At 37.7% G+C, this 26,239-nt stretch overlaps 1 protein-coding gene across 1 annotated transcript in view; it reads left to right on the plus strand.

Annotated features, from left to right (window-relative positions):
• The first annotated feature begins 1,450 nt into the window (after positions 1-1,450).
• LOC105056068 (protein VERNALIZATION 1) overlaps positions 1,451-26,239 on the plus strand; it is a 75,710-nt gene continuing 50,921 nt past the window's right edge. The window contains exon 1 of the mRNA XM_010938134.4: positions 1,451-1,722. Coding sequence (XP_010936436.1) covers positions 1,538-1,722 — 185 coding nt within the window. The 5' untranslated portion in view covers positions 1,451-1,537. The remainder of the gene's footprint in view (positions 1,723-26,239) is intronic.

The following is a 26,239-nucleotide window of genomic DNA, read 5'->3' on the forward strand; positions in this document are numbered from 1 at the left end:
AATATCGAGATTTATTATATACGGTTGACAAAATAGTAGAAGATTAAAAAAAATGATTGTGTCAAATGGATGACACTAATTCATAAAAAAAGACTTTTTTAGTATTTTAAGATTAATTTTAGGATCCAATATATAAATTTATTATATATGATCCGAAAAACATGCAAAGATCAACATAAATAAAGTTGATAATTTTGATTGTATGAAATTACAATATATATATATATATATATATTTGATTTAAAAATTGATTATTAGAAAAATAAGTTTAAAATTATGGATTATATTTTTTATTGATTTTAAGATTTGATATTTAATATTTAAATATCAAATATCAAATATTAAATATTTAAAATTATGGGTTATTTGTTTATTTATTTTGGTTCATATTTTGTTATGAAACTCAATTTAGTAATACTATAATAAAATTATTTGGTATCCATATTTTTAATTTAAATAAAAAAATTATGATAGACGAAGACCGGCATGAATATAAATTCACCGGCTAACAAAAATATTATATATTGTATTATATAAAAAATTTATATATTAATAAAATATTTTAAATTTTTATTTTGATTCAAGATAAATAGGGAAGCACAGGTTACATACTAATGGACCATTAAAGTTGATGCCGTATTAAATTCAAGCAAGCGGGATCATGTTCACAAAATCTATGCCCACATATAAAAAAGTGACCAACATTGATCTGCAGTGCTTCCATGCCATCACCGATCAACATCAAACAACCAAGCACAACATAGATCACATTAGAAGGCAACGGAGCACAGGTAGCCGTCTGCTCATGGTACGGAACCATCCCTCCCGTTCACATGGTTAGCTTCTAGCTTGTCTCCGAGGTACCACCTACGTCACCGCAAACGAGACCAGCGAACGTGGCGAGCTCGTCCGGCAGCCTCATCATTCGCGGACCCGTCAAAACTCCAATCCCTGCTGTGAGTCCCGTGCCTTCTGATGGCAAACTCGCAATAATCCCTCAACTCCAGGGGTGATCCCCTTCCCCGCTGCTCATCCACCAGTTTCCCCGCCGTCGAAACCACCTCAACCCCGCACTCCGACCAATAGCTCAACGCATACTTTTGACTCGCGGAGAAGAGTTCCGTCCCCTCCGAGAGTGGGTCCCAGCGAAATGCCGAAGTAGAGAATGGTCGGAGGAGATTTGTGATGTTAGTAGTCGGGATACATGAGAGGGTGGGGCCGGCGCTCTCGCCGTCTGAACAGAAGGCGGGTTGGTACGGAAGCGGGAGCGTGCGCCCAATTCCGTGGCGACAATGACGATTTGCAGCAACTTAGCCAATGACAAATGGACAGGTGTGCCTGGGGCCCCAACAACCAATCAGAAATCGAAAACGCATCCCCAAAACCACTCCGGTTTACCGAAACCGCTTTTCATCCCGATCGAACCATATATTCCCAGAACAACGGCACAAAAGGGCGGATTCTTCTTCTTTCGGCTTCTTCTTTCATTCATATTGGATTCCATTTACTATTGATCGATCGTAAGAGAGAAGGAAGGATGGGGAGAGGTAGGGTGCAGCTGAAGAGGATCGAGAACAAGATAAACCGGCAGGTGACGTTCTCCAAGCGGCGGTCGGGGCTGTTGAAGAAGGCGCACGAGATCTCGGTGCTCTGCGACGCGGAGGTCGCTCTCATCGTCTTCTCCACCAAGGGCAAGCTCTACGAGTACTCCACCAACGCCAGGTACGCCCGAACCCCGACAATCCCGCCATGTTCCTTTTTTTTCTCCGATTTCATAGCTGTTTGTTCTTGCTTTCTATTTGACCTTGGATGGTAGTATTGCTTCGATTTATTTGCATATCGTTGGTGATGTTTTCGATTTAAGGATGAGAAATAGGAGGGGAATGAAGGAGAATGAATTTGTTCTTTTTTTTCCTCAAGAAAGTGGAGGGTTTGGGGGGCAAATAATGATGATTGGGGAAAGGTGTCGTTGCCGTTACGGGTGAAATCCGGAGCGCTTGAGGGAACCAATTCATTCTATCGCCAAAGTAGGTCTCCTTCCTTCTTTCCGCGTTGGTAATTGAGCGTTTGGAAGGAAATAGCGGTGATATACGAACAATGCTTTTTAGGCGCCGGAAACTTGTTTTTTTCGTTTTTGTTTTTTTGGAGCTTTGATTCTCCAATTTTTACTGGCCTCTGTCTTGTTTCTTAATTGCGGAAAGGGCCAATCGAATTTTTTGATGAATACCATCGTGAATATTTTTCGATAATCCAGCGTAGGTCGCTTCTAGGTTCAAGTTAGCACGGGCAGCTAGGGCTGATGCAGTTCCGAGCGACAGAGAGAGAGAGAGACCGCTTGTTTCGCGCGGCACGTACTTGGTGAATACTATGATAAGGCTACAGAAATTACTATTTGTGTCCTAGATAATTTTATCTTCAGGTTTTGAGATTGTGACCTATCTTTTGTTTCGTCTGCCACAGTTGGATATGATGTATAATCGAGGTATCCTTCTTTGCTTTCTGATCCTTACCCCTATAAGAGTAGTTTAATAGTTTGATTTGTTTGATGTTTAAGAGCTGAAAGATATTAGGGTTCAAGGTGCGGGCAGTTTAATGGTTTGTTTTGGTCTGATGTTAAGAGCTGAAACTTATTAGGGTTCAAGGTGGGGGATACGGTCATGGAATCATCCTTTTAGATGGGTAGTCCAGATTTACCATCGCAATTGGGACCGAGTTTTTTTTTTTTTTTGCCAGGATGGTTGTTCACACCATTTTGTCATCAATACATCAAGAAAATTCAAACAACAAAATATCCCTAAACATCCTCAGAGTTGAACTCCAATCTTTTTAAAAAACCTTATCTTCTAAATTCAAATGATTTAAAATATCTTTTTGTCGGATGCCTCTTTCCATAAAGTTATGACTCTTCGAAAGAGAATGTTGGTTCCTAATACGATTTTCGAAGCATCGCATCATCTCATAACTGTGGCGTCTTCTCAGTCATCCAAATAGTCTATCAATAGGTCTTAGATCCTACTATTTTGGGATAATTTATAAACAGTATCTCATCTATCAACTTACTGATATTTTATCCTAAGAGACTTTTTCTTTTGAGATAGAGACTTCAACTTTCCTCTTTCTTATTTTTCCACTCTTTTTCTTATTTGGCATGTGAAGGAAGTCATTTGGGTCAATCCTCCCCAGTGATCATGCTCATTAATGGAGGACCAAGTTGAGCGGGGTTGTTGTATCTGAAGGATGAAAATCATTGCAGACCCGTACCTAGGGGATAAATCACGTTCTTAGGATAGTGTTCTCTCGTGCCTCGATCAAGCCAAGTTCTTCTCAATCTTTTGTCTTATTTTTAGTAGTTTTTTTTCTTTTATAATCTTGATTGAAGATCATAATAAAACAATATAGTAATTTTTAGATAAAAAATATTTTCAACTATTGCCATAAACCTGTAGGTTGAGGTCAGTGTTTGGCGGAGCTGGAGGTGGTCAGCCAAAATCCAAACTAGAGAATGGCATCTTCCTTCAAAGGTGACCTAAAATCAAAAGACAGTTTACTTGTCGGACATTGTCCTATAGAAAATTCTTCGATGCTTAAGTCAATAAAACCAGAATAGTCAGAAGAGAGAGAAGAAGATGGAGAGATTATTTTATGAATGAGAACTTGAGGGTCTCCTTCTCCCCTCTTTATATAAAGGGAAGAACATTGCCCGTTACTAGCTAGACTCCAGAGGTTGAGCCATGGCTTTTGGTAATGGGCCCAGATCTTTCATGCTTATATCATGTGCGACCATCGTGGGTGATGGTTACATGTGTGAGAGTGAAAATATTGGCCCATATGTGTTTGGACGAGGGGATTGGCCCGGATCTTGCGGAGTCCAGTCAGCCAAGCCTTTCCTAGATAGCTGTTCAGTAAGAACTAAGTCGTGCTCATCAGCTGAGCTCAGTATGATGCCAAGGTAGCTCCTTAGGCAATAGTTGAAGTCAAGAAGTTGGTGGCTACTACAACACTAAAAGTCTAAGAATGTGAGTTGTGGTTATGCTAGAAATTGCTATTAGCTGTTTATTAAGTTTAATTTGATTGCATAAAACTAGATTTGCTTTATTTGTAAAGAATCTGAGAGCTTTATCTTTTAAAAATTATTTTCTTTCCAATAATCATCTTTTTAAGAAATTGATATTCTTCTGACCATAAAATAATCTGATTTTCTGCACTTTTGAAATATTACAGAAATTTTCTCCAGATACAAGACTTCGTAGAATCTTTTCTGAAACTTTAAAAACTATAACATTTTTGCAGTTTTAAAAATCTATGCAGAGATTATTTGTAGCTTTAAAATCCATGCATAACTTTTCTACAACTTTAATTTCTATGTAAGTTAGTTTCTGTAGACTTTAAATTATGTGTACAGAAATTTTCTGCAGATTAAAAAAAAAAATCGATGCAGAAATTTGCTGTGACTTTGAAATCCATGCAAAAGTTTTCTACAGCTTTTGTGCAAATTAATTTTCTGCAAGCTTTGAAGTCTATACAGAAATTCTTTTACAACTTTAAAACCTGTGCTGAAATTTTTTGCATATTCAAAATGTGTGCCCCAAAAAAAATTACCATAGCTTCAAAATCCATGCAATAGCTTTCTACGACTTCAATTTTTATGCAATTTGTTTTTCTGCAAAGCTTAACTTCTATACAAAGTTTTTCTATATATTTTAAAATCTATGTAGAAATTTTTGAATCTTTACAATCTGCTCAAGAATTTTCTTGTTCTTTAAAATCTGTGCAAAAAGTGGGGCATAATTTTTTGTATCTTCAATATTTTGTGCAGAAATTTCCTACATCTTCAAAAAAAAAAAGTTACGCAAAAATTTCTATTACTTTCAAACTTGTGCATGTTATTAGTTGTTTTCAAAATATATATTGCTGCTGCTTTGAAAAATGTGCATAAATCATAAATTTGCTTTATCTATCATATTCTTAATGCAATTATTTAATTTTGTTATTATTATTACTCTCCATTGTATTTAATTCAAAATATAGAATTGTATTATTGAAAGATATGAATTAACTATTCAAACATATACATTTAAATCTGTTGAAACTTGTGTTTGATATGGTAGGTTTGGTCATGTGGATTTTGATCAAATCTTTCATATTACTAACTTAGATATGATTCTCTTAATCTAAAATCAACTAATGATTTACTTTTTTCTTCTCTGTGGTGCTGTAGTAGCTTGGAGATCTTATAGCTAATCATTATATCTAGAAGCACCATGGAGGCTGAGTTGATTATTCTGAATATTACATGTACTAAGATAAAGTTGATTGAAAATCTTATCTTAGAGCTACCTTTAGTACTTAAGCCAGTTTCGGTAATTTAAATCCATTATGATAATAAAATCATCATTGAACCAACTGATCAAAAAAGTACAAATAAAAAGATGAATCGATGTATCTGGATTTGTCATAAATTTATAAGACAAGTAAAAAAGAATAACATTATTTTCTTGAAATTTGTCACATTTGAAAAAAAAGACTTGGTAGATTAATCAATTAAGATTCACTACTAGAAATAAGGACTTCACTGACAGATAATTCTGTTACAGAAACCTATAAAACCAATTGAAAAATATGTTTTTGATGGATTTTCTAATAAATTCTCATCTATCAAAAAAATTATATCAATAATTTTTTTCTGATAGGTTGTTTCCATTAAAAAATTTTCTAATAGATTTATAAGGAATAATCTGTCAGAAATATACTTTTCACATTCTCCAACAAATATTATTTTTTTGTTAGAAAATATAACTACGATAGAATTTTATGATAGATAGTTCGTCAGAATTTTTTTTGAGAAATTATCCATCATAAAATTTTTTATAATTTGACACTCGTACTGACAGATTTTCCATCAAAAAGATTTTTAATAGAATATTTATCAAAAATATATCATTATTATGTCTGAATTTCTTTTCATTCACAGATAGATAATCTATGATAAAATTTATGGATGAAAAATCCATCAAAAATTTACAAACCTAAATGTAATATCAAATTTAACAAAATAAAATATACAGATTCACTTGTTAATATTCAATCAATTACATATTCAAGATCTAAAGTTTACCGTTAAGTGAATTAAATTCTTCAAATATTTATAAGTGTATATATATACATTAAATCTAAAATATTAAATATCTAATCAATCAGTAGTTGAGGATCATTGCCATTAGAAGGGGAGGTGAAAATTAATCTGAAGGTGGTATCTCAATGCTCCTTGAACGTGCCTCAACTCATACCTCTATTTCGACAAGCTATGCCTACAAGCGCTCCTCTATCCATTTGTTAAGCATCTCCTTAAATTGCTTGTATATCCAATTAGGTTGGAATGATGAGTCGCTTGGTTGTGTACAATAGATGCAAAAGGACCTCCAACTATAGATGTTACTTTTGTCATAGATTTAAAGCCATATAATCGATCCTTATTGGGATCTCCAATTGCTTCCCACACGAATCAACATCAAAAAAAGGCTACAATGAGGTATCATCACCAGACTTAGGCAAAATAGTCGATATATAAGACTCTTGCAAGTATAATAAATATATAAATTTTTACGTAATAATATATTAATATAAAATAAATTCATGACTCATAATAACTTTGTTTGTCTTGGCATCAATATATTCTAACCTTTTCTTCAGCATATGAGTATGGCTGAATAATTCCATATGATTTGGTTTCTATTACACTCTTATGTCTATACTCAACAACACATGATATTGTTGAATAATAAAAAGATTTAAGATTAAGTACCTAAAACAAGTAAAATTAAGTTTATAACTTGTTAACTCACGATTGTCGCTGGTCTTTTGGTTGATGTCGAATCGGCTGGATAAGAGGCATAGGCAGACGCTCGATGGCGGCCACTTGGCCTACAAAATAATTCTTGATTAGAGTTGGCTCTGGTGGTGATCGTCCGATGCTCAAGTTAAAAAATTAGGAAACAGAGGGAAGGAGTATGTATTGGGAGAGAAAAGAGTGCATACCTTGAGAATCCCCTATAGATCTCTATTTATAAACAGAGGTCAAGGTACCGTAAGGAGGAAGGAGAATCAAATTATTAGTCTTATCTGATTGGGCGAGATATGATTATTATTTTCTATCTTATCTGATGAGATATATTTGTTATCTCGTGCTCTACTTGGAGAGATAAGTCATTAGCTCCTTATCTGTTCAGGGTAGGTTGTTATGTGGATTCTGAAATTTTTCTAGCTCGATTCGGTCAGCATCAAGATTAGACCAAGCCCAGCTTTTTTGTACATCAGCTTTAACTGAAGAAAGAATTTTCTATTCGTATTATATGCCCCTACTCTCGAGTTCGAACTATAAGTAGGTCAAATGAAGGGAGTATATCAGATCAATTCTTTTGGCTTTGTGAGCGACATATGTCATGTTGAAGCTATGGCTACATCTTTTTATTTTGCTGCCTAGATCTTCTTGTGCATTAAATTATTTTACTAACCTTAAAGATATTCCTCGTAGGTCGGTCCTTTGGATGATCTTGTTAGTTTTAAATAGTAGCTGATGCTAGTCCTGATTCAGTCATCCGACACATAGAGATTGTAGCATCACTTTAAGCAAGCCGCATTCGGATAATCAACCTAACATTTTTTAGGTTGGATGGCATAGGCCTAGGTGTTCAGACATCTTTAGGTGGTTTCTCGAAGGTAGCATATTCTTTAGCTTAGCTCATCCTCAGAATGGCTTTGAGTATCTTTATGTGATTTTCCTTCGAGGATCTTGTGTTAGGTCAGCATTGCTGATGTTTTGAACTTTTAAGGATTCTTTTCATCGTACTGTTGCTCGTTGCTGATCCTACGGATGAAGAGCTACTCTAGGTTGGGTCGCTCTTGTTAGGGATGATATTTTTGGATTTTAAGAGTCCTTTAATAGGTTTATCCCTCGTTTCTCATACGGCCATGGCTTTTAGCTCCCCTCTTCTTAGGATGAGGGGCTTTCAGCTCTTTGATCATCCTGAGGTCTTTGGTCTAGATCGACATTTTAAGACTTCGAGGGTCTCATTATGGGATTACCTCATGCTTTTTGGCTGACCAAGAATTTCTATTCATCTCGTCCTAGGATGAGGGGCTTTCTTTGCTCATGGTCATCCACAGTCTTCGACCTCAGATTAATGCTTTCAGGTCTTTGAGGGTCCTTTTATGGGATTGTCTTGTTACTCGAGTTGTTTTGTTCATCTTGGGATGAGGGACATTCTTCTCTCATGATTATTCGAGGTCTTTGATCTGATTTGATGTCTTTAGGACTTCAAAGGTTTCCTTATGGGGTTATCCCCCACTTCTCGGACAATCAAGGATTTCTGCTATGCTCATCTTGGGACGAGGGGCATTCTTTGCTCATGGTTGTTTGAGGTCTTTGATTCAATTTGATGCTTTTAGGACTTTGAGGGTCCTCTTATGAGATTTATTCTCACTTATTGGGTGACTAAAAATTTTTGCTTTGCTCATCTTGGGATGAGGGGTATTCTTTGCTCATGGTCATCCGAGCACTTCATTCTGATTTGATGCTTTAGAGCTTCGAGAGTCTTCTTATGCGGTTATCTCTTGCTTCTCGAGTGATCAAGGGTTTCTATTCTGCTCATCTTGGAACAAAAGGCATTCTTCACTCATGGACGTCGTCTGGGGTCTTTGACCTGATTTGATGCTTTTGAGACTTTGAGGGTCCTCTTATAGGATTATCTCTCGCTTCTTAAATGACCAAAAATTTCTGCTCTACTTATCTTGAGATGAGGGGTATTATTTGCTCTTGGTCGTTCGAGGTCTTCGGTTTAATTTGATGCTTTAGGGCTTCAAGAATCCTCTTATAGGGTTATCTCTCGCTTCTCGGACAACCAAAAATTTTTGCTCTCCTCGTCTTAGAATGAGAGGCATTGTTCGCTCATGATCATACGAGATCTTCGGCTCCATTTGATGCTTTTAGGGCTTTGAGGATCCTCTTATAGGGTTATCTCTCATTTCTCGAATGATCAAGGATTTCTTCGCTGCTCGTCTTGGGATAAGGGACTTTTTCACTCATGATCATCCGAGGTCTTCAATCAGATTTGATGCTTTAGGACTTCAAGGGTCCTTTTATGGGATTACCTCCTGCTTCTTAGACGATCAAGGATTTCTACTCTGCTCATCTTGGGATGAGGGACATTCTTTGCTCATGGTCGTCTAAGATCTTTGGTCCGATTTAATACTTTAGGGCTTCGAGGGTCCTCTTATGGGGTTTTCGCTTCTTGGGCGATCAAGGATTTCTATTTTACTCGTGGGATGAGGGGCATTCTTCGCTCATGGCCATCTGAGGCTTCAACTAGCCCGATTTAATGTTTTTAGGGCTTCGAGGGTCCTCTTAAAAAGTTATCTCTTTCTTCTCAGGTGGCCAAGGATTTCTATTATGCTCATCTTGGAATGAGGGCCATTCTTCACTAATAGTTATCTAAGGTCTTCGGCATAATTTGATGCTTTAGAGTGTCAAAGATCCTTTTATGGGGTTATCTCTCGCTTTCTGGATGACCGAAAATTTCTGCTCTGCTCGTCTTGAGATGAGGGGCATTCTTCGCTCATGGTCATGTTGGGTTTCGGGTCACGCAATGGAAGATAGAATTTCAAAAAGTTGATGAAATCCAATAAATCCGAAAACCAAAATTCTAGGATCTCCCTTGGTGTATTCAATCAAACATATATACCTATAAGTGAGGTTTAGATATGAAACCTTAGGTTGGTGAAGAATGGAAGAAGTTGGTATCCTTTTCTTTTCCATAAGGCGTCCAAATGTTCGCCCTCCAATAAGTGATCCACATGAAATTAGGATCAAAAAAATGCTCCGATAGAACCTTGCCTTATCAAATTCTCCTCCTGTGAACTATCTTGCCTTGTTAGGATCAATTTCCAGCACTCCTTCACCAATTCTCTCTTAAATGGCCTAAACCCCTTTCTTAGTCTTTCAAAAGGATCTTTCTAAATTTTTGTCCTAATGGAAGACTCCTTGTCTTGAAGTCTAAGACCTTGTCTTAAAGAAGACCCCTTGTCTTAGCATTACGAGACCTTGTCTTAACAAGGGAAGGAAGAAATTTTATCAGACTTTTGTTTGATTTTTATCCAAAATAAAGGGGGGTATTTATAACGTACGAATAGACACTAATATGTCTATTCACAAAGGCCTTGGATTTGGTTATTAACGTATCAAATACGTCCTTTAATCAGAAGGATTGTTAGTTATGTCTTAAGAACCCCTACGACATTTAAGCATCATATGACTTTTTTTCAATAATCGGACTTCCTTATGGTTGTTTGATCAGGTCAAACCTGATCCTAGCCATCCAAAGCCCATGCCATAATCTAATTAAGGTCTTGGATTTAATTTAAAATTCTGGGAGAGAATTGATTCGTGAAAAGTTACGAAAAGGTTTTCAGCCTTCTAGAATTGGCATCACCAAGATCCCATCTTGGCCGTCCAAATGTGTTTTGACTTGGTCAAATCACTCAACCAAAGATGGAGATTAAATCTTGGCCCTCTAATCCTTATCCCAAAAAGGTGATTAACGTGCAGAACGACTCTTAGCCCATCTGCACGCCAAGATTAAATGCCGTGCATCAAATCCATGCGCCAAACCTTATCTATTTTTATCTCCACGCCAACTTGGTATTTTAGTCCCATTAAAATTCTATAAAATAGCATGTAACAAGATAAAAGAGAGAGGTTAATTCGCATCAAAAATTGGGATTAGATCCTTCCATGAGGACTCTAATCCTCTCACACGTCACAAGCTTTCATGCGCTAAATTCCAAACGCATGACCTGATTTCCATGCCCCATTAGCCAAAGATTTTAATCTTATTAAAATCCCATAAAATTGGGCGTTGAACCTCATCAAATAAGGATTAAAATGGCATGAAAATTCAGACTAAAATCCCTTTGGAGAAGGACTTCTTGTACACGCAAAAAATCTTGTGCCAAACAATGTGGTGCCTTACACCAAGAGTCCTACCAACTTGGGACTCTTAATAAATGATGTTAAAATTATGAAAAAATTCTCAATTAAGGCTGATTAAAATAGGCACTAACCAAATTAAGTCCTACTTAGTTTCGGTTGATTTATTGGCAAGGTTTCAAACCCAGTAGATTAAGTTAGGAGCTTGGATTAGCGAACAAGTGCTAGCTTGTCAATTAGGCATCCAATTAGGATCCAATATCCCATGATTAAATCAAATAAAATTCTTGACTGATTTCTTGATGTGTGTGACTCTTTGGATTCCACATCTAGCCAACAGTAGGTCTAGATTTATGTTGACCTGAATTGATTAGAGTCCATCTAATCGAATTAGGTCAAACTGATGCATATCCAAGTTGTCAAATTAGAACCCTTTCTAATTGACCCATGATTTAAACTCTTTAATTTATGAAAACCTACAAGACATGATTGACGTCTAGCAACATATCATGTCTATCCAAAAGATGTGAAATTTTTTGATAAAAATATCAAAAATATCCTTCAGTAGCAAGTTACTGTGCAATTCAATCTTTCGATCATCCAGCATCTCGAATATGATTATGGATATGGAATCAAGTCAAATCTAATTTCATATTCATATTTCTCTTGATCATAAGATGATGATTCGATTAATAAAATATTAAAAATCTTTTCTAATTTTCATTCTGCTTTGATCAAAGTCTTCTTGAATCATCTCTCGATCGGAACAAGTAAGATGCAATCTCCTTTTACTAGGAGTAATCGATTTCATGTTGACCTACTCATAACCTCCATACATAATCCACCATATCCAGAACATCCCGTATATGACTAAGTCATGAATGAGCGTGAACTAAAATTATCGTTTCATATGTATAAGGTACCATGGTGGTCTCAGGTCTAAGGACCACATGCACAATCCCCATTAGAGAAATATCTTTTGACATTAGAATTTCATAAGATGTTTCTCATGTCAGATCAATTCAGTGAACTCATTCTCTAATTAATGTCTCACATAAGTAGCTTATGAGATCGGCTATCCTCTCTACCGAGCATACATAGGATGTGCTAGTTCTTCCGAAACATCGATCCCTGACTCAATATCCCTCTAACTAGGAATGTTCTAGATCAGAATTTTAAGGTTTTAGGTCTCATAGGTATGATCTCATCATAATCCTATAATCATTGTCCTCATCTATGGGATTCATCATGATCTTAATTAAAAACATAAGATGCAGCACACGATGGAACAAAAAATATTTTTTTATTAATATAAAATATCATTTACATAAGTCTGAAAGATTACAAGAAAAATTTCTTTTATACATAAGTCGATTGGCTTGTAGGGCATATTCCTTTCAATCTCTCACTTGCACTAAAGCCTATCGCTCTTATTTTTGACCCCATACAATCGAGATGGTGATCGAACTGCTGCTGTGGTAGAGCTTTAGTGAACGGGTCTGCTATGTTGTTCTTTGTATCTACTCATTCAATGACAACATCTTGTCTTTCGATAATCTCATGAATGCAGTGGAAGCGTCTTAGAATGTGCTTGGATTTATGATGAGACTTTGGTTCCTTTGCTTGAGCAACAGCTCCAGTATTATCACAGTAAAGTGGTACTGAATTCTCAATCTCAGGAACAACATCTAATTCGGTGATGAACTTCTTCATCCAGACAGCTTTCTTGATGGCTTCACTTACAATAATGTATTCTGCCTCAGTGGTTGAGCCAGCTACAATCTGCTGTTTGAAACTCTTCCAGCTCACTGCTCCACCATTCAGAGTAAAAATATATTCTGAAGTGGATTTGCTATCATCAGGATCTGACTGAAAACTAGAATCAGAATATCTTTCTAGTTTTAGATCAGATCTCCCATAAACTTGAAAAATATCCTTAGTTCTTCTTAAATACTTAAGAATATTCTTCACTACTTTTCAATGATCCTCTCTTGAATCAGCCTGAAACGACTAGCAATGTCTAAGGCATATGCAACATCAGGCCTGGTATATAGCATTGCATACATGATTGATCCTACTGCCGAAGCATAGGGAACAGAATTCATTCTTTTCCTCTCTTTAGGTATCTTAGGAGATATTTTCTTAGAGAGATGTATGTCTTGACTCATAAGTAAGTAACCTCTCTTACTCCCATCCATGCTGAATCTTTTCAGCACAAGATCTATGTACCTTGACTGGGATAAGCCTAGTAATTTTTTAGATCTATTCCTATAAATCTTTATACCAAGTATAAAGAATGCTTCACCCAAGTCTTTCATGAAAAACTTAGATGATAGCCATAACTTGATCAATTGTAACATTGGGATATCATTCCTAATGAGAAGTGTGTCATCCACATATAAAACTAAGAAGGGAATGGTACTCCCACTAGCCTTCTTATATACACAAAATTCATCCATATTTTTGATGAAGCCATATTCTCTGACTGTTACATCAAAATGGATGTTCCAGCTCTTCGAGGATTGCTTTAATCCATAAATGGATTTCTTAAGCTTACATACTTGATTTGATCTTTCACTTGAGACAAATCCTTCTGGTTGGGATATATAGATCTCTTCCTCAAGATAACCATTAAGAAAGACGGTCTTTATGTCCATTTACCAGATTTCATAACCATGGTATGCAGCTATAGCAAGCATAATCCGAATTGTTTTGAGCATGGCAACAGGTGAAAATATTTCATCATAATCGATGCTTTGTTTTTGTCTGAAATCCTTAGCCATCAATCTGGCTTTGTAGGTTTCTACTTGACCATCTGCTCCAATCTTTTTCTTATAGACCCATTTATACCCGATAGGGGTAACATCCTCCGGTGGATCAACCAAAGTCCATACTTGGTTGGTGTACATAGAATCCATTTCGGATTTCATATCTTCTAGCCATTTGTCTGAGTTCCTACTCATGACAGCTTTCATATGGATCAGAGGTTCATCATTTTCTATATCGTGGGCTTCATTATTCTCAATAACAAATCCATACCTCAAAGGTGCATTTCGCACTCTATCTGACATACGAAGAGGTGTAACTTGTGGTTGTACCTTATCAATAGGTACTTCTGATTGAGAAATATTTTGTACTTCATTTTGAACTTCTTCAAGTTCAATACTTCTTCCATCGCTTCTTTCTAGGATAAATTCTTTTTTCATGAAAATAGTATGTCTACTGATAAATATCTTTTGTTCAGTAAGATGGTAAAAGAGATATCTCATAATCTCTTTAGGATATCCTACAAATAGACATTTATCTACCCTAGTACTTAGCTTATGTTCAAAATTTTTTTTGACATATGCTGGACAGCCTTATATCTTAAGATACTTAAGATTGGGCTTCTTATCTCTCCATAACTCATATGGAGTGCTAGGCATAGATTTTGAAGGTACCCTATTTAAAATATATATGACAGTTTCTAGGGCATACTCTGAGAAGGACAGGTAAATCTGTAAGACACATCATGGACCGCACCATATCTAATAAAATGCGATTCCTCCTTTCAGCTACACCATTCAACTGTGGTGTATAAAGAGGGGTCCATTTAGAGAGAATTTTTTTTTTTTTTTTAAGATGGTTCAAGAATTTATCTGAAAGATATTCTCTTCGTCGATCTGTTCGAAGGATTTTAATATACTTTTCAGTTTGTTTCTCAACCATACTTTGATATTCTTTAAATTTATCAAAAGCTTCGGATTTGTGTTTCATAAGATACACATATCCGAATCTAGGTAAATCATCAGTGAACGTTATAAAATAAGAGTATCCTCCTTTAGCTCCAGTTGTCATAGGACCACATACATCTGTATGTACAAGTCCTAATAACTCATTTGCCCTTTCTCCATGTCCACTAAATGGAGTTTTAGTCATTTTTGCCACAAAACAAGATTCACAAGTCCTTAATGATTCATAATCATAAGGTTCAAAATATTTCTTTGTATAACTTGTTAATTTTTATCTCACTAATGTGACCAAGTCGGCAATGTCAAAGTAAAGTATTATTTATGTATTCTCTCTTACATTTTTTATTTTCATCAACATGAAAAATATTGTCATTAAGAGAAAGAATTAGAAGATCATTATTAACAATGCCGTCACAGATATACTCATTAGAAAAAGAAATAGAGCATCTAGTGCTCTTTTCATTTATTTCAAAATCTCGTTGTAATAACAACGATACAGAAATAATATTTTTAATAATCTTAAGCATATAATAATAATTTTTCAACTCTAAGATCTTCCCAAAGGGTAACTTCAACATATAAGTCTCCACGATTTCTGCTTGAATGGACTCTCCTCCAGCGTTGTAGAGCTCGAAGTCACCCTTCTTCAAAACTCTAAGATTTTGTAGCCCCTGCAATGACTTGCATACATGAGAACCACAGGCAGTATCCAATACCCAAGAGTCTGAATTAGGAGAACTTAATGACAGGATTGTATGTATCTCATACATACCTTTTGATGCATTACTTGCACCAGTTTTTACAAATGCAAGGTAAACCTTGCAATTTCTTTTTCAATATCCTGCCTTGCTGCAGTGAAAGTAAGTATCCTTTTTAGAAGCTTTCTTCCCTTTCTTCCTTTTCATGCCACCATCTTTAGGGTTCAACTTCTTTTTTAAACTCTTCACGCCTGATTTCTTCTTAGAGGTCTTACCCATAAGAAGAACTAGAGCCTTATCCATTTTAATATAGCTCTCTACTGTTTTGAGCATATTCAATAGCTTAGGCAATGAAGCACTCAGTTTGTTTATATGAAAATTGACCACAAACTGTGAAAATGATTCTGAAAGTGATTGCAGGATCAAATCTTGGCTTAACTCCCCATCCATTACAAAATCTAATTGACCCAATCTGATGATCAAGTCAATGACCTTAAGGATATGGTCTTGCATGGATGATCCTTCTGTCATTAGAGAATGGAATAATTGCTTGGATATCTCATACCTTGTAGTTCTACTCTGCTCTCCATACAACTCTTTTAGATTGAGGAGTATGGAGTGAGTATCCATGCTCTCATGCTGCCTCTGTAGATCATTACTCATAGAGACAAGTATGATGCATTTGACAGTAAGAGAATTATTTTGCCACATCTTGTATGTGGCTACTTCATCCTCAGTAGCATCATCTCCTAACGGCCTCGGGTCTGGGGTGTCAAGTATGTAGGAGATCTTCTCTTGCGTGAGTATAATTTTTAAATTCCTCAATCAATCCATATAATTTGGATCGGTCAACTTATTTGCATCCAAGATGCCTCTCAGTGATAATGAAGATACCATTTTAATCTATAATAAATAAAGAACATAACATAAGGACCGACTTACGATGACAAGCATAATTAAATAAGGTCTTGTATCTAATTATGTCTTTCACTGTTTTATCGAACACCATAGCTTAGAGTTATCCAAGTGGGGTTGAGATCCTAATTTCTTGTAAGAGCCTTGTAGTAACACAACAAATTCTAACGAGTTCATAGGTAGGAAACTCTTTCCAATTGCAACTCATGCAATTCTTAACTCTATCCTGGCCTCTAGAACATTAATAGTCTTGTTGTTGCACAACAAACTATAATGTTCTAGTTAAGTATAACCCTTCATTTCTATACAGTCAAAATTGAATATAACTGCTATTATGGTAACACAACAAAGCAGTATATCCAAAATTACTATAAGCATCTTGTATACACCAGGACTACATTATATCAGTCCCTACAGCAAGCTTTGTGGTTACACAATAAACCTACTGTGGTTCTTGATATAATATTGACCTAGCATGAAGGAAGATCCCTTAGTAGTATTTTTCAACATTAAGCAATCCAAATTCAAGATTCGAATTAATACAATTGGTCAGAAAAGTGTAAAAACAAGTTTGGTGGGAGTCCCCCCATTGCTTTTCTAGACACTAACAAAGTTGGTCAGGCTAGCGAACGGAACCAATTAAATAACCACCGTACTTGAAATACTCCTAGACACCAAAAGATTAATAGTCTCAAGAATCGACAAGCTTAATTGTTGTTATTACTACTGACTTAATATAATTTTTACTAAGGCTTGGACTGGTCTCATGCATATTCTATTAAAGAAGCATATAGCATATAACAAAAATAATAACTTACATGCTTCAAACAATCAGATTATAACTATTCGAATACTAGGCTACTAAGAGTTCAATTTTAACATATTATATATGTACTACATAACCATCTCATGATTATAGCATATGATCGATTAATCATAAAACATTATGTACAAAAATAATATTTGTTATTTCATCATTCTAAGATAATCATCCACCACATAGCAGGCATCCACCACTATGTCAGAGCAACCTTACAGAATGATGAATAACAAAATCTGATCATCAATAAATATCACATCTGATTGAATCAATCAAAGGAGGCTCTGATACCACCGTTGGGTTTCGGATCACGCAACGGAAGATAAGATTTTAAAAAGTTTATGAAATCCAATAAACCCAAAAATCAAAATCCTAGGATCTCCTTTGATGTATTCAATCAAACATATATGCCTAGAAGTGAGGTTTAGATACGAAACCTTAGATCGGTGAAGAATGGAAGAAGCCGGTATCTTTTTCTTTTCCACGAGGCGTCCAAATGTTCATCCTCCAACAGGTGATCCACATGAAATCAAGATCAAGGAAACGCTCTAGCAGAACCTTGCCTTATCAAATTCTCCTTCCGAGAACTATCTTGCCTTGCTAGGATCAATTTCCAGCACTCCACTAATTCTCTCTTAAATGGCCTAAACCCCTCTTAGCCTTTCAAAACGATCTTCCTAAACTCTTGTCCTAATGGAAGACTCCTTGTCTTGAAGTCTAAGATCTTGTCTTAAAGAAGACCCCTTGTCTTAGCACTATGAGACCTTGTCTTAACAAGGGAAGAAAGAAATTTTTTCAGACTTTTGATTGATTTTTATCCAGACTAAAGGGGGGGTATTTATAACGTACGAATAGACGCTAATATGTCTATTCACAAAGGCCTTAGATCTGGTTATTAACGTATCAAATACGTCTTTTAATCAGAAAGACTGTATGTCTTAAGAACCCATATGACATTTAAGCATCGTATGACTTCTTTTCAATAACCGAACTTCCTTATGGTTGTTTGACCAGGTTAAACCTGATCATAGCCATCCAAATCCCACGCCATAATCTGATTAAGGCCTTAGATTTAATTTAAAATCCCGAGAGAGAATTGATACGTGAAAAGTTACGAAAAAATTTTCAGCCTTTTAGAATTGGCACCACCAAGATCTCATTTTGGCCCTCTAAATGTGTTTTGACTTGGTCAAATCACTCAACCAAAGGTGGGGATTAAATCTTGGCCCTCTAATCCTTATTCTAAAAAGGTAATTAACGTGTAGAAGGACTCTTAGTCCATCTGCACGTCAAGATTAAATGCTGTGCGCCAAATCCATGCACCAAACCTTATCCATTTTTATCTCCACGCCAACTTGGTATTTAGTCCCATTAAAATTCTATAAAATAGCATGTAACAAGATAAAAGAGAGAGGTTAATTGGCATCAAAAATTGGGATTAGATCTTTCCATGAGGACTCTAATCCTTTCACACGTTACAAGCTTTCATGCGCTAAATCCCAAACGCATGACCTGATTTCCATGCCCCATTAGCCAAAGATTTTAATCTTATTAAAAGCCCATAAAATTGGGCGTTGAACCTCATCAAATAAGGATTAAAATGGCATGAAAATTTGGACTAAAATCCCTTTGGAGAAGGACTTCTTGTACGTGCAAAAAATCTTGCACCAAACAATGTGGCGCCTTACACCAAGAGTCCTACCAACTTGGGACTCTTAATAAATGGTGTTAAAATCATGAAAAAATTTTGAATTAAGGCTGATTAAAATAGGCACTAATCAAATTAAGTCTCACTTAATTTTGGTTGATTTATTGACAAGGTTTCAAACCCAAATAGATTAGGTTAGGAGCTTGAGTTAGCCAACAAGTGCTAGCTTATCAATTAGGCACCCAATTAGGATCCAATATCCCATGATTAAATCAAATAAAATTTTTGATTGATTTTTTGATTTGTGTGACCTTTTGGGTTCCACATTTAGCCAGCAATAGGTCTGGATTTATGTTGACCCGAATTGATTAGAGTCCATCTAATCGAATTAGGTCAAACCGATGCATATCCAAGTTATCAAATTAGAACCCTTTCTAATCGACTCATGAATTAAACTCTTTAATTCATGAAAATCTATAAAATATGATTGATGTCTAGCAACGTGTCATGCTTATCCGAAAGATATGGAATTTTTTTATAGAAATACTAAAAATATCCTTCCGTGGCAAGTTGCCGTGCAATTCAATCCTTCGATCATCCAGCATCCCGAATATGATTATGGATATGGAATCAAGTCAAATCCAATCTCATATTCATATTTCTCTCGATCATAAGATGATGATTCAATTAATAAAATATTAATTTTTTTTTAATTTTCATTCTGTTTTGATCAGTCTTTTTGAATCATCTCTCGATTGGAATAAGTAGGATGCGATCTCCTTTTACTAGGAGTGATCGATTCCATGTTGATCTACTCATAACCTCCATACATAATCCATCATATCCAGAACACTCCGTATATGACTAAGTCATGAATGAGTATGAACCAAAACTATGGTTTCATATGCATTAAGGGACCTTGCTGGTTTCAAATCTAAGGACCACATGCATAACCCCCACTAGAGAAACATCTTTTGATATTAGAATTTCATAAGATATTTCTCGTGTCGAATCAATTCAGTGAACTCATTCTCTAATGAGTACCCACACCCTTGTATTAGTGTCTCCCACAAGTAGCTTATGAGATCAGCTATTCTCTCTACCGAGCATACATAGGATGTGTTAGTTCTTTCGGAGCATCGATCCCTGACTCAATGTCCCTCCAACTAAGAATGTTCTAGATCAAGATTTTAAGGTTTTAGGTCTCATAGGTATGATCTCATCATAATCCTAAAATTATTATTTTAATTTATGAAATTCATCATGATCTTAATTAAAAACATAAGATGCAGCACATGATGAAATAAAAAATATTTTTTTATTAATATAAAAAATATCATTTACATAAATCTGAAAGATTATAAGAAAAATCTCTTACATACATAAGTCGATTGGCTTGTAGAGCATATTCCTTTCAGGTCATCCAAGATCTCCAACCCAATTTGATACTTTTAGAATTTTGAGTTCTCTTATGGAGTTATCTCTCGCTTCTCGGATGATCAAAGATTTTTATTCTGCTCATCTTAAGATGAGGGGCATTCTTCATCCATGGTTGTCCGAGATATTTGGTTTGATTTGATGCTTTTAATATTTTAGGGTCCTCTTATAAGATTATCTCTCACTTCTAAAGTGGCCAAAGATTTCTACTTTGTTCGTCTTGGGATGAAGGGTTTTCTTCGCTCATAGTCATTCGAGGTCTTCGATCTAATTTGATACTTTAGGACTTTGAGGGTCCTCTTATGGGGTTATCCCTCGCTTCTCGAATAACCAAGAATTTTTACTCTACTGGTTTTACGATGAGGGGCATTTTTGCTCGTGGTTGTCAGAGGTTTTTGATTTAATTTGATGCTTTTAGGACTTTGAGTGTTCTCTTTATGGGATTATCTCTCGCTTCTTGGATGATCAAGAGTGTTTGCTCTGCTCATCTTGGGATGAGGGGCATTTTTCGCTCATGGTTGTTCAAGATCTTTGGCCCATTTGATGCTTTTAAGGTTTTGACGACTTCTTATGAGATTATTCCTCGCTTCTCAATCAATCAAAGATTTTTGCTATACCCGTCTAGAGACGACGGGCATTCCTCACTCATGGTCTTTCGAGATTTTTGATCTGATTTGATACTTTTAGGACTTCGAGGGTCATCTTATTGGATTACCTCTCCCTTCTCAAATGATTAAGGGTTTCTGCTCTGCTCGTCTTGAGACGAGAGGCATTCTTTGCTCAGGGTCATCCGAAGTCTTCAGTCCAGTTTGATACTTTAGAGATTTGAGGGTCCTCTTATAGGTTATCTCTTACTTCTTGGGTGATCAAGGATTTGTTTTGCACATCTTGGGATGAGGGTATTCTTCACTCATGGTCATCCAAATCTTAGGCCCGATTTGATGCTTTAGGGTTTCGAGGGTCCTCTTTTGGGATAATCCCTCGCTTCTCGAGCTATCAAGGATTTCTGCTTTGCTTGTCTTGGGATATGAGGCATTCTTTACTCATGGTCATCCGAGGTTTTCGATCTGATTTAATGCTTTTAGGATTTTGAGGGTCCTATTATAGGGTTATCTCTTGTTTCTCGAGCGACCAAGGTTTTTTCTATGCTCATCTTGAGATGAGGGGCATTCTTCACTCATAATTATGAAGGTCATTGGCCCAGATCCAACCTTTCCTTCAAACCCTACAAAAGAGTTCAATTTAGTTTTCTTATTTTGGGATTTAGCATCTCGAATTTGATCTACAGCAACAAAAATTCAGATACCGAGAAGTCTAGCTTGAAGAGCATGCCACGAGGAGTCCGGAGATGCGGCCCACAGGCATGCAAGGCCTGCAAATATGGCCCACGGGCGCACGGCCCAGGCGCAGACACGCGGCCCAGGCCATCCAATGCGGTCCATGATGGATCGTGGGAGGAGACGTGGTCCATGCATGGCGCATGGATCGACCATGCGGTCCACGTGTATTTCCCATGCATTTTGTGTGGTTCATAGGTGGTTCACGTGTTGTTTTGCACGATCGGACGGTTGAGGAGCAATTCAGGTGGTGTTTTGCATGATCGCGTGGCCAGGGATGCGAGCGATCAAGATCTAACAGCCAAGAAGGTAATTTGAGTCCTTCTAAAGGTAGGTTTTCGATCTGAAAAGGGTTTTGGCCCTATAAAAAGGGTTGATGGCTGTGGAGAAGTGAGTGCATCTTAGCATCTCTTAGCGAGGGTCTGAGTGAGATCGTGAGAGGGTTGAGAGCGCCTAGGGCATCAACAGTAGCAATAGAGAATGGCTGAGGAGTGGCTTGATGTGAGGAGCAGGTAGACTAGTCGAGTGTTTCAGAACGGTCGTGGGAGTGGCCGTGAGTGTTGGGACAGAGGTTGCGGCATGGAGCGATTGAGAATATAGGAAGCGTTCAGAGATGTCGAGGATTTTGGTATGGCAGGCTTATGAGAGGGTCTCCTTGGAGAATTTATGAGAGCTTTTGTAAGGGGTGAGAGCTTCTTAAAGAGGTTGGTGTATGAGAGTTGAGATTATGATATCTTCTCTTGTATTTGTTTTCTTTTTCATAGTGAAGCCTTTGTCTCGTGGAGATAGACCTTCGTTTAGTTCACGTATTTGATTGTATCTCTTTTATTTCTTTTTTTTTTTTGGCACAACAATTGGTGAGATGGCCGCAACAATCGGTATTAGATCTTCGACAAGTGGTATCAGAGCCAGGCAATACCAGATTGTGTACTTGTTTAGGTTGCGGCGGTAGTGATCAAGATTGAAGATGAAAAAAAATGTGCAATCAAAGTAGAGATCAACCGCGAAGGGTTGATCGATGCTCTCTTATATAAGGAGAAGCCGTCCATCGTGGAGGATGTCCGTGAGAGCCCAGTGCGAGGTGGAGCTCTAGATGAAGGTGGATCGAGCATAAGATGAGAGACTCAGGAGGATGATATGTGATATCGCTGGGAGGCTACGTCGAGCATATCTCAGGTCATGCAGGATGGAGATGGAATCGAGTGGTCTAGCTCGACTCCCATGTTTGTCCATCCAAAAGTAGCAGGTATTTATCCTAGGGCATGGAGGTGAGATCATCCAAATGCTCTCAAAGTTAGGAGGAGACCGAATGTCGAGTCGAGATGGAGATTATTAGAATTTTGGCATCTTGAAATCGACCCACAGCAGCAAAAATTTAGATGCGAAAAAAACTCAGCTCGAAGAGTATGTCATGGGGGGCCTGAAGATGCGGATCATAGCCACATAAGGCCTGCAGGCGTGGCCTACAGGTGCGCAAGGCCTGCGGCAACGTACGGCCCAGGCACTGGCGTGTGGCCCAGCATGGGCATGCAGATACGTGGCCCAGGTCATCCAATGTAGTCCATGATGGACTGTGGGAGGAGATATGGTCCACGCATGGTGCATGGATCGACCATGCGGTCCACGTGCATTTCGTGTGATTTATGGGTGGTTCACGTATTGTTTTGCTCGATCGGATGGCTGAGGAATGATTCGGATGGTATTTTGCACAATCGTGTGGCCAAAAATGCGAGCGATCAAGATCCATCTATCAGGAAGGTAATTTGAATCCTTCTGAAGGTAGATTTTCGATCTGGAGAGGGTTTTGGCCCTGTAAAGAGGGCTGACGGCTGTGGAGAAGTGAGTGCATCTCAACACCTCTCAACGAGGGTCTTAACGAGATCATGTGGGTTGAGAGTGCCCAGGGCATCAACAGCAGTGACTGAGAATAGTTGAGGAGTGGCTTGGTGTGAGCAGCAGACAGATCAGTCGAGAGTGTCTCAGAACGATTGTGAGAGTGGCCGTGAGTGTAGGGGCAGAGGTTGCAATATGATTTAGCGATTGAAAATACAGGAAGCATCTAGGAGCGTCGAGGATCCTGACACTACAGGCCTATGAGAGGGTCTCCTTGGAGAATTTGTGAGAGCTTTTGTTAGGGGTGGGAGATGGGAGGTGAGAACTTCTTATTGAGAAGTTAGTGTATGAGAGTTGAGAGTGTGAGATCTCCTGTTGTACTTATTTTCTCTTTCATAGCGAAGCCTTTGTATGCCCCGTGAAGATAAATCTTGGTCTAGTCCACGTATTTGATTGTATCTCTTTTATTTCTTTTTTCTTTCTGCTACAACAATTGATCAGAAGGCTGCAACAATCGGTACTAGATCTCCAACACCTTAGCCTCCCCATGTTGGCTTAGTCAGTTCGGCCTCCTTAGGTTGGCTTTATCAGGTCGGTTTCTTCAAGTCAACTTTGTCAGGTTGGCCTCCTTAGGTCGGCTTCTTCAGGTCAACTTTGTCAGGTCGGACTCCTCAGATAGGCTTTATTAGGTTAGGTTCTTCAAGTCAGCTTTGTCAGGTCAGCCTCCTTAGGTAAGCTTTATTAGGTTAGCCTCTTCAGGTCGGCTTTGTCAGATCGGCTTTGTCAGATCGATTTCTTCAGGTTGGCTTTGTCCGTTCAACCTCCTTAGATCGGCTTTGTTGCGTTGGCCTTCTTAGTTTGGCTTTATTGGGTCGGTCTTCTAAGTTTGACTTTATCAGGTTGGCTTCGTTAGGTCGATTTTGTTAAGTCGGCCTTCTCAAGTCGGCTTGTTTTTCATCTCGACCTTTGACTTGATAGCTCGATCTTGATCTTGACCTCAGCCTCAAGCTTCATCTTGACTTAGTCTTTACCTCGACTTGGTCTTTACCTTGGTCTCGGACTTTATAGTTCAGCCTGAGTCTTGATCTTTATCTCAGCTTATCTTCATCTCGGCATTAGGCTTGATAGCTCAATCTTGATCTTCACCGTGACTCAGCTCGATCCTAGACTTGATAGCTCCGCCTCGATTTTGATCTTTACCTCGACTTAGGCTTGGTCTTGATAGCTGGCCTCAATCGTGATCCTTACCTCGACTATGGGCTTCACCTCGGCCATGGGCTCAATAGGTCGGCCTTGGTCTTTACCTTGATTTGGTCTTGGCCTTAGGCTTGATAGCTTATCCTCGATGTTGATCTTTACCTTGGTTTGGTCTACACCTCAGCCATAAACTTGATAGCTCGGCCTCAGTCCTGACCATTACCGTGGCTCAGTCTTTGCCCTAGCCATGGGCTGGATACCTTGGCCTCAGTCTTGATCTTTCCTTGGCTTAGCCTCAGTCTCGATCTTAGGCTTGATAGCTTGGCCTTGGTTTTCATCTTGGCTCAATCTTCACCTCAGTCTCAAGCTTGGTAACTCGATTTCAGTCTCAATCTTGACCTTGGCTTCAGGCTTCATCTCAGCCTCAAGCTTCACCTCAACTCGATCTTTTCCTTAGCTCAGTCTTCACCTTGGCCTTATGCTGCACCTGGGCTCAGCCTTTACCTCAGCTCAGTCTTCACCTCGGGCTCGCATTTTGGTGCTTAAGACTTGTAGACCTGTAAGAAAAGAAAACAAAATGATAGATGAGAACTTGAAAATCTCTTACGATGAGAGTTTGAGTTATGGGAGTCTACCTCTCAGAGCTTGTGCTTTTAGGATCTCCTTGGTCCTATTTATATAGATGAGGAAGCACATATCCATCATGATTTGGAGGTGAAAACTAAATGATTCCCGTAATCTCTTTATTTGGATTCCGTCAAAAATTTAAAATTTTAAATTATGGATGAGGAAGCATGGATCTGTCATGATTTGGAATAAAAATCGAGGGATTTTCATAATCTCTTTTCTTATCTAGATTCTAATCAGCTGTGATATCCTTGTTTGGATCCATATCATATGCCCCCAGCTTTGAGTCCAACTAGGATGGCCTGGATATTAATCTATTTGCTTGACTCATGATGGTGGAAGATGAAACACAGATCTTCCTTAGAAGGCTGTGGATCCTGATCAATGTCCGGTCATTTTGGAGATGATCGAAGAAACCTCGAGATTGGTTGATGCCTGATCAAGCTGGAGATGCTCACAGTAAGTGGAGATGATTGTGCCAGCTTTATCCAGCATAGCCAAAACATCTTGGCCATGTAGTTGGGATTCATGTCTCATGGCTCTAGTCTATGGTCTAGATGAAAAAGTCGATGGCCGTGTAGTTGAAGTTGGCATTGTTCACCAACTCATGGATTGCCTATGGGACTTCTTCAGTAAGCTTCCCTTATCTTGATGAAAAAGTAGAAAGGACATTTTTGGGAGTTTGGATGCGATGTTAAATGATGGAAAGGATGTGGAGTCCCATCATGAAGGGATGAAAAAAAGAAAGAACATTAGGATTAGTTCAAAGACTCAATGCATCTCTCTCTCTTTATTCTCTCTTTCCCTATTAGTCTTTAGAGGATCAGGCCCTTACTCTGTGTTATCTCTTACTCTATTTGGAGAGATATGACATTATCTCCTTATATGATCATGATAGGTTATCGCACGGATTTTGAGATTTTTCTAGCTTGGGTCGGCTAGTATCAAGGTCGGATCAAGCCCAACTTTCTTGTGAGTTGGTTTTAATCGAGGAAAGAATTTTCTATTGCATCAC

Source organism: Elaeis guineensis, chromosome 13 (genome assembly GCF_000442705.2).
Source record: "Elaeis guineensis isolate ETL-2024a chromosome 13, EG11, whole genome shotgun sequence".
NCBI lineage: Eukaryota > Viridiplantae > Streptophyta > Magnoliopsida > Arecales > Arecaceae > Elaeis > Elaeis guineensis.